The sequence below is a fragment of the Pygocentrus nattereri genome, chromosome 8 (assembly GCF_015220715.1).
Source record: "Pygocentrus nattereri isolate fPygNat1 chromosome 8, fPygNat1.pri, whole genome shotgun sequence".
Lineage (NCBI taxonomy): Eukaryota > Metazoa > Chordata > Actinopteri > Characiformes > Serrasalmidae > Pygocentrus > Pygocentrus nattereri.
In genome coordinates, this window is record NC_051218.1 from 40,385,888 (window position 1) to 40,395,867 (window position 9,980).

At 46.0% G+C, this 9,980-nt stretch overlaps 1 protein-coding gene across 1 annotated transcript; it reads left to right on the top strand.

Annotated features, from left to right (window-relative positions):
* Positions 1–5,786: 5,786 nt before the first annotated feature.
* Positions 5,787–9,719, top strand: egr1 (early growth response 1). Its single transcript, XM_017692113.2, has 2 exons — positions 5,787–6,491; positions 7,271–9,719. Exons 1-2 carry the CDS (start codon positions 6,284–6,286, stop codon positions 8,638–8,640), a joined length of 1,578 nt encoding a protein of 525 aa, XP_017547602.1. The 5' UTR covers positions 5,787–6,283; the 3' UTR covers positions 8,641–9,719.
* Positions 9,720–9,980: the final 261 nt, after the last annotated feature.

Sequence of the window (9,980 nt, forward strand, 5' to 3'; positions counted from 1 at the left end):
ACACTTGAACTGCATGTTTTATGGACTACAGAGTCCACGCGATAAAACTGGAGTATGTGTGTGATCCACAGTGTGTGATGACAGCAAACGTAGCTGTCAGTCAGTCCATTCTGAGCTCTGCAGTACCTGTTTGGCAGGTTTAACTGAATTGCTCCTGAGAGGTGAAGAAATGCTCCAGCTTCAAATATTACTTTCAAATGTTTAGCGAGCCAGAAAGCACACACAGGTTTCCCACTCAGATTCACACATTTTTATAATACAAATGTGCATTCTGGAGTTGGTTAACAGCCCAGTATTGCTGTAATTGTCTGAGCATTTCCAAGCTCAATATGACTACAGGTTACAGGGGAGAAAAGCAACAAGCACTGCAATCGTACTGAATAATACCTATAAATATCCCTCTAGCCAGCACTATCATTATAAGCAAAGTATCTCCATTATACTGAATCACACTAGCAATCTCTCTCTCTCTCTCTACCCTCCTGTTCTCATGCTCAACATAACCATATCTTCAACTAGCATGTCTTATCTAAATCTGGAGTAATCACACAAAGTCTAAGCCACACAGTCTCTTCCCTGGAGCAAGGATAACACGCTCTCCTCACTTTCGCCCTCCCTAAATCATGTAATAGATTGTTAAGAGCGATCAAACGGCTGAGGCCTGTCTCTTTCTTTATGTCTCCCTCTCTCTCGATTTCTCTGCTGTAACAAAATTTCTCCAAAATGATCAGTATGTAAATAAAATGGACCATGTCTACTGGTCTATTTGTCAGGACATGTTCAGATTTAACCCTCCTGTTGTTCTATTATCTTTCAGGCCTTAATGTCTCTAAATAAATGACTGACCTCATTTGTTTTGCTTCATATTTAATGACTTTTACAAATTGAGTGGGAACAACTGGGTAAACATGGAGTCAACACGATGATGTTTTCAGTGTCCTTGTGTGCCTCAGTGCCCTTTGGGGTCAGTTTGACGCCAGGCTGTTTTTGCTGTGTAGAACATAAGTCAAATGTCACATTTTACACACATTTGTTTGGCTTGTTCTGGATTATGTTGAGGTCACTGTAACATGCAATCGTATAATAGTCCAAAAACTTCTGTTTTAGGGCCCTGGCCTAATGTAACCATCCCTGCAGGAGTGCGAGACCACTGAAACATAACTCCCAGAACTTTGCAGGTTTATCTAGACCCAAGAATGATGTTAGTAAATCTGAGGATTACAGTAGGGGTTAATTGCTGCTGGCGTTTAAGAAAGAATGGGTTAAAAAAGTGTGAAAAATCAGAAAAAGTTACAAGGTCTTGATATGAGAGTGATGAAGCTCTCTCTCTCTCTCTCTCTCTCTCTCTCTCTCTGTCTCTCTCTGTTTCTCTGCCTCTCTCGTTCCTCCGCTAGGCCGCCCCCACTGGACTCACCTTTATGCTAATGACAGGGATAGCGCGGAGGGGAGGCGGCGAGCAGAGGTGGGCGAAGAGAGAGAGAGAGTCTCCATCAGGCTGCCAGCCAGGGCCAATGATTAATTCCAGCAGATGCTTGGTATTTGCCTCTGAGTGTGGGGGTGTGAAGATCTCTCTCTCTCTCTCTTTCTCTCTCTCTTTCTCTCTCTTTCTCTCTCTCTCCTTCTCTCTCTCTCTCTCTCTCTCTCTCTTTCTCTCTCTCTCCTTCTCTCTCTCTCTCTCTCTCTCTCTCTCTCTCTCTCTCTCTCCCTCTACCCAGCAAGGCTGGCAGGACTTAATTAAATATTAACCAGTGGGTGATAGAGCAAGCAAGTGAGGACAGACAGAGGCGTGGGCTTCTGCGTAGGTGCGGGGAGAGCCGGCCTTTCATAACAAGGAATGGGAGAAACCCCTCCACACATACACGCACTAATAAGGATTCCTCTAGCGTGTGGGCTGTAGAAACGCTATAGCACAACAGGTTAGACAAACTGCCTACGCTGTCCTGGGCATCTAGATCCCCCTCTTCCCCACCACTCCTATGGGGAAACACCTTCCCACGGCCCAGCTTCCATCACTTTTAAAGAAATACTTCAGCTTTTTTCAACCTAATCTCTATGAGCTGCATCTGTAGCGTATGAGTGATTACCACACACAATCATTTCCTTACACCCAAGACTCAAAACCAACATATAATAGTAGTCAGAGATGCTGAAGCATCTGCCCACTGACTTCTATTGTATGTGTGTTTCGCTATTCTATTCTGAGTACAGGGAAATTTGTCTGTGGTGATTAACTGTATGCCACAGATGCAGCAACTAAACATTATGTTGAAAAGCAATGGAACATTTCTTTGAAGCTCATGTGCAATTGGACTTTTTCTGTATATAGTTTTTAATATGGCAAAAATAAAAACTGGAACACACTATAACTGCAAAGAGGCCTCTGATGAACATGCTCTATAGATCTATAAGTAGTGAAAAGTCCAAAAAAGAATACTAAAGCAATATTTCAGAGATTAAAAAGTCTTTATTGTAGTACAGTAATGAGTACAAGGTTTAAAAGCACCAAGGCGCTTTGCTATAGGCTCTCGTGAACGATATCACACCAAGCACCAAAGTGCCTACAGTACACTGCTGTCAGTCTTTCATTTTAAACGTCCACTTACATGCTCTCAACCTGTTTGGGCCTCCTACCCTCCTCCACGCCTGTGTCTGATGTACTGTGAAAGTGCCTGCTTTAAATTACTCTCTTCTCATAATGTAAAAGTCGTGCAGTTGTTGCCTTGCAAATCTGCAAAGCTCTGCAATGCAACCAGAGCCACTTACTTGCTGGCATCTCTTTCTCCTTCAGACACAGGCCTGCCTCATCCTCGCTAAAATGCATTTTGCCTGTGTGCCAGCTAAGAAATTACATAGGTTAAATTTAAAGGTGGCGAGTTTAATTAAATCTTTAGCCTTTTTTTTCCCTTCCAAAGCAAAGCCTCATCGAAACCTTGGGTAATTTCATCCATTTCAAAGTGAAAGGGAGGCACCGAACATGAATTGAGTCAGCAAAGTCCCATCGATCCATCCACCACAAGAGAGGTCCCTGCTCTGAGACTGAGCGTGAGGCTTCATCAGTAACCCCAACAGTGTCCTGAGAGCATTTTGCAGCGTTTTACAAACGGGCCTGATTTGCACCCATTTGCATCCTCTCTGACTGACAGCGAGGATGCCGGGGTATCGAGCCAGGGCCGTCCCAGTTAAGCCCCCTCGCCTTGTCAGCAGTGGAATGCACCCCACACCATCCATCAGCAACAGAGCACCCAGGCGTGTTTTGAATGTTGAAGTATATGGCTAATTGAATGTGTCTTAAAACAGCAATAATAATACTAATAATAATGCAGCTGGTGGCTACATGATGTTTTTATAGATAATGTGATGTGTAATATAATCATCTGTATTATATATGTGTGTATATATATAGAGAGAGAGAGCTTTACAGGAGAATAAAAAAAACATACTCTGCTTTTAATGTACGTCAAGGGAACCAGAGTTTTTTGTGCCATGTCTTTTGGTCAAGTCATTATGAAATTTTGATGCAATGTAAATGGCAACAGGTAAATTCAAATGTCAAAAACTGAAAAGCAACAAAAATGGAGATTAAAAAAATGGAGGTTTATATATATATATATATATATATATATATATATATATATATATATATATAGGGAGAGATAGATAGATAGATAGATAGATAGATAGATAGATAGATAGATAGATAGATAGATAGATAGATAGATAGATAGATAGATAGATAGATAGAAAATGTCTTAGAAAATGTGTGTGTGTGTGTGTGTGTGTGTACACATCTCAAGTATGTATGGAATAAAACAATTGATTTATACTAGACATCTTTATGTGGTATTATATGGCAAAATCAAAGCATTAAAGGGCTCGTGTACACACACACACACACACATTTTCTAAGACGCTTCTCCCTCAGGGTCACTGGGTGGGGGGGCATTTGGGGATGCTGGAGCCTATCCCAGCGGTCATCGGGAGGAAGGCAGGATACACCCTGGACAGGTCGCCAGTCCATCGCAGGGCAGACAGACAGACAGACACACACAGTCACTCACACACTCACACCCAGGGGCAATGTAACATGTCCAATAGGCCTGACTGCATGTCTTTGGACTGTGGGAGGAAACCCACGCAGACACGGAGAGAACACGCAAACTCCACACAGAGAGGACCCCGGTCGCCCGGCCAGGGAAGGGCTCGTACAGAAAAAAACAAATTTTCCCCTCTTTTTTGAAATAAAACTTTCACGTAGCAAACACTGTAAACAGTTTGAAAGCATACCATTTAGTCTCCCAGTCCAAAAACTAAAGTACAGAAACAGCCTGATCTGAACTTGTTGCTTTTATGATGTCACAAACATCAGCATATTTGCATATATCTACTTATTCAGCAGTTTAGCCCCGCCCGTTTACTTCTTATGACGCTATAAGAAATGTTTCAAGTTCAACAGGCCTTTTCATCCGGGACTATGTGTTAAATCAGGCGCAATACAGAACTGACATAACGTATATCAACCTTAAAGGCACAGTAACCAAAACAGCCTGATTAATGCTAAAGCAGGTTGAAAAATGATCATGTAAAAATGCACAACACAAACATAATGCAGGATATTGGCCCTATAGAAGGGATAGCAGGATGATTATTGTCTTTCCTGTTTAAATGGGGGGCTTTGGCATCCACGGACACCCCTTTGCACCCCCTAAATGAAACGCATGTGCAACACAAATGATTCTCCTAATTATTCGTTATTACAACGACGCTGGACGGATGACTGCAGAAGACAGGAACTCCAGCCTGACCGATTCAGGCGAAACGTGAGATTCTGTCCAAGCTGGAAACGTGAACTGCAGCGAGTCTCTATTCAGTAATCAGATTTGGGATTAGGGATTACATAAAAAAGTCAGAGCTGGGAGAAAACGCTGGAAAAGGGGGGAGTTAGTGAGTTAGCGAGTGAGTGGCTCGTTTCCACAGAGCAACGCTGCGCTCTGCAGCCACGCATTAACACAGAAGGGCTGGCGCTCCACACGCCTCGACACAAACGTGGGAATGAAATGAGTCTAAATGAGGTAAACAAAGGCGCTCGAGTCGAACGGCAAAGTAACGACGAGCGCAGTAAAGCGTCCAGGCTGAGGAAGTTCGTGTGCTGGAAAGTGAAAGTGCCGGATTAATCGCAGCCCGCGATGGGCTAGAAAGGCAAGAACGAAGAAAGAGAGAGAGAGAAAGAAAGAAAGAAAGTAGTTGTCTCATAACTCTTGGAGCGGGCTCGGCTGCATAATAGTGCTGACATTTGGCGATTGTGCCGAGCGCTGGACTTCACTGTGCGCCCAAAACCCGCTCCCTTCGTGCCAGGAAGCGCCAAATAAGGGCAGGGAAGTGGAAACCCACCGGATGAGCGCCTTACATGGTCATGACCTTATATGGCGTGGCGGAGCGAGGGGGCTTCCGGCCAGCGCTCTGCTACGGGGACGGGAAACCCGAGCGAGCGCTGAGCGGGGCCGAGGGGGGCAGGGTGGGGGGCTAAAAAAATAATAAATAAATAATAGAGCAAGAACTTCGCTTAGCGCGATCGATTTGCAGTGGAGGAGGGAGGCACGGGCTTCTCCTTCTCGATTTATTGCACGGACTTTAAGGCTAAAGCTCACTCGGTCTGCTATTTCTTTCACCCCCCCCACCTCTAGGCAAACGTCATGTGTCCTCCACTGCAGTGCCTAAATATGGTCCTTCCTCCAGTCCATATATGGACATCTACGTCACAGACAAGAGGGTATATAAAGGAGTAGGGAACCTCTGAGTCGAGCAAGAGCAGAGAACCTAAGCGACTCAGCGCTAGACAGCAGATAGGCAACCCACTGCGATATAGCAAACACACAGGCACACATCAAAAATACAGAAGTGAACTCAAAAGTAATAACCAAAAATATTACAAAAGAGGCTGATAAGAACTTCACTGGACCGAAGCAGCAACAACAACAAAAAGGTCCATATTAAAATTCCTGATCTGACCTGTTTGTGTTAGGGAATGGTCACACAACTCTCAAGTCATCCGTTCTGAGAAGAAGTGGATGTTCACACCTTCCTGGACCAGAAGCGAAAAAAGGGGGAAAACCAAGCGAGGAGCCTTCAAGCTCTGAGACACAGTGAGGAGGGTCAGCCGGAGAGAAGAGGAAGAAGAGGCATCACAGCATCTTCGCTGTTCTCGTCCCAGAAGGGCTAGCTGGTGATCTCTCTCACTCTCCTCCCCTGCACGCTGCTCTGCACTCTGCACAGAGACTCCAGAGAGATGGCTGCAGCCAAGACAGAGCTTCTGCCTGCCCTGCAGATCTCGGACCCTCTGAGCTTCCCTCATTCACCAATGGATAGCTACCCCAAGCTGGAGGAGATGATCATGCTCAGCTCCGCGGGGACCCCCTTCCTGAACGCCTCCGCGCCTGAGGGCACGGGCTTCAGCTCCGGAGAAGCAGGAGAGCAGTACGACCACTTGACTGGAGGTAAGAGCTGGAGCTAAGTCCATTATGCTGCATGTGGGAAAAAATGTATATACATGTATGTTTATATATTTATGGAGTATTTGCTTTAATGCAAAAAGGGTGCAAGGGATGCATGGCTTTAAAGGTGAACTAAATGCAGAGAGCTGAAAAGAACTATGTAGTTGTGGTTTAAATTGGCATTGTTTGGAATTCATAATACTCAAGTTCAATTAAGTTGCCTGCATTCATTGTTAAAAAAGTCTGAAAAGAATGCTCATATAAATAAATAAAAATAAGCATTCTTAATAATGTATTCTTAAAGATCAATCTTTAGGGCATCAGCACTGAATGTGCATTGAAATCAGTAATCTAAAAAGAAGCACAGCATAACTTAAATGGCATTTTTCAAGTCAGCTACATTGCAGATTGAATAATCAGCTGCCTTTAGCTATGTGATGGAACTGAAGAACTGTGAGAGGGAGGGAGAGAAGCATGAATGCAGATGGCTTAGCTAGTGCTGGCTTGAGCGCTTGTCTCTGAGGGAGATCGGCAAATGTGTGTATGTTGTGGGAAGATCAGCAGCATGTGTGCGTTTGAGGAGGGGGGGGATTCTCCCGCTTCTCCATCAGCACCTGCTGCTTTGTCTGGGAGAGTGGGGAAACACAGGCTTTGCTGCCAGCAGGGTCCCCCATCTCAGACACCTCAGGGATCTTTATGTGCATTAATGTGGCTCAGGGCAGCTGAGAAACATCCATCTAGAACATGCCGCTCAACCTTCTTTTTTGTTGTTGTTGTTGCAGACACTCTTCCAGAAATTGCCTTGAACTGCGAGAAGTCCCTGGCTGAGCAGAGCTACCCCACCCAGAGGCTGCCCCCCATCTCCTACACAGGGCGCTTCACCCTCGAACCTGCCGCCAACTGCAGCAACAGCCTGTGGGCGGAACCTCTCTTCAGCTTTGTCAGCGGGTTGGTGGGCATCAACCCTCCCCCAGCTTCAATCCCCTCCTCTTCGGTCACTCAGGCCACTCCCTCTTCTTCGGCAGCTTCATCTTCCGCCCCTTCATCCTCTGTCTCCTCCTCCTCTTCTTCCTCCCCATCCTCGTCGGCATCTGGCTCCAGCTTGAGCTGCTCGGTCCACCATAGCGAGCCCAACCCCATTTACTCGGCTGCTCCCACCTACTCCAGTGCCAGCCCTGACATCTTCCCCGAGCCTGGCCCCGGCTTCCCCTCGGCAGTAAGTGGCAGCTCTCTGCCGTACCCACCCCCAGCCTACCCTGGTGGCAAGGCCTGCAGCGCCAGCTTCCCCGTGCCCATGATCCCTGACTATCTGTTCCCCCAGCAGCAGGGTGAGATCAGCCTGGTACCACCTGACCAGAAGCCCTTTCAGACACAGGCAGGCCAACAACCTTCCCTCACACCGTTGTCCACCATCAAGGCCTTCGCCACACAGACTGGATCACAGGACCTGAAGGGGGTCTACCAGTCACAGCTCATCAAGCCTGGCCGCATCCGCAAGTACCCCAACAGGCCGAGCAAGACACCCCCTCATGAGCGGCCCTACGCCTGCCCCGTGGAGACGTGTGACCGGCGCTTCTCGCGCTCCGACGAGCTGACACGCCACATCCGCATCCACACAGGCCAGAAGCCCTTCCAGTGCCGCATCTGCATGCGTAACTTCAGCCGCAGCGACCACCTGACCACACACATTCGCACGCACACGGGCGAGAAGCCCTTTGCCTGCGAGATCTGCGGCCGCAAGTTCGCCCGCAGCGACGAGCGCAAGCGCCACACCAAGATCCACCTGCGGCAGAAGGACAAGAAGGCCGAGAAGACTGCTGCCGCCGTCGCCCAGAATACATCCGTCACCTCTGTCTCTATCTCGGCCCCTTCGCCCGCATCCAGCTACCCCTCTCCTATCGCCTCCTACCCATCCCCAGTCTCCTCCTTCCCGTCCCCGGTGGCCTCTTGCTACTCCTCTCCAGTCCACACCTCCTACCCATCCCCTTCCATCGCCACCACCTACCCCTCAGCATCCAGCACCTTCCAGACGCCAGTGGCCACATCCTTCCCCTCCTCCGTGGCCAGCAACATCTACAGCTCACCTGTCACCACCCCACTGCCTGACATGCAGGCAGCCACCCTCTCGCCACGGACAGCAGACATCTGCTGAGACTCTGATCCTGGACGAGCGCTCTACTCCTCCATCCGGTTCAGCTCCTGTCTGAGAGGGACAGCAAGCGTCATGGACTTGTCAGCCCTCTCGCTGCAAAAAGCACTTTTCTGTCTGCACTCTCTGCGACTTTCAGTTACACAAATGGTCAAATGAGAAAAGGGATCTTTTTTATTTTCGCTCCCTCGCCGCAGAATCCTTTCCCTTCAAAACGAGGCATTCAAGACTTTAAGAACGGCAAAAAGTGAAGCAACAGGCGTTTGGCAAGTTTCTTTGTTTTCCTCTGACTGTATTATTACAAAGAACAAGCAACAAGGACTACATTATACTGAAATGCCTGCAGGTTTCAAGCTCGGAAGCCCTCACTTAGGCAGGAGCACATTTACAAAAAGACATTGAGTAATATACATAAGCTACAGTATATGTATATTGTACATGTGCCATGTTTGAGTTTTTTCGTTTTTACTTTTTAGTACCATTGTTGTGAAAATTGATTTGAATATTTGCATTGTATTATTCTAAATTGAGCAGGGCCATATTTTATACATTCTGTAGTACGTAGTGAAAATGCTGTGATAAGTTTTTTGACTTTGTTTGGATAAAAGCACTTAAGTATTCCGACGCATGTGTAAGAGTGATGTTACTTTCTCTTATTTTGTAAATATCATCCTCTGGTACTATTCCTCTCTCTCTCTTTCTCAAATGTGACAACAACGGTTTGCTTAACAGAGGGGAGAAAAAAATGCAGGAAAAAAAAACATCAACAACAAATCTTCAAATTTTTCGGTGCCTTTTGAGAAGCCTTGCAGATGTTTTGACAGATATACGCGAGAGTGGATGCTTTTGCATCTAGCCTTAAGGTGTAAGGGATTTTTTTTCTCTTTTTCCTTTTTTTTCTTCTTTATTTGGAAAGTCATTTCAAGGAACGAAGGGAAAGAATATGAGGGCACTGCATCATGTTTTTTGGGATGTAAGCAAAAAAAAAAAAAGAAAGAAAGAAAAAACTATATTTTTGTAACTGAAATGTACATATCTACAGGAGTTGGAATGCTGTAGTTACCTACTGAGTAGGCATGGGAATTTTTTGTATGTTATTTACATGCAGTCCATTATTTTGTTGTTATTTTTATTTTGTATTTGTGTTTGTTCAGAAAAAAGTGACTGTTTATGGCTTCTAAACACATTGAATGCGCTTAACTGCCAATGGGATATTTGGTGTACAAGATATCCTTCCTGAACGGAAACATAAATAAAATATAAATATATATATGTTCAATCTCCGTCTCGCTTTTTATTGCTTAGCAACAGATTTGTGGAGTTGCAGAGCAGGGCTGAGCTCA

Bases quoted from the DNA above. Each gene is read 5' to 3' on its own strand.
- egr1 (XM_017692113.2), top strand. From the start codon at position 6,284: ATGGCTGCAGCCAAGACAGAGCTTCTGCCTGCCCTGCAGATCTCGGAC. The intron at 6,492-7,270 runs GTAAGAGCTGGA...TTGTTGTTGCAG, and splicing joins GTACGACCACTTGACTGGAG to ACACTCTTCCAGAAATTGCC.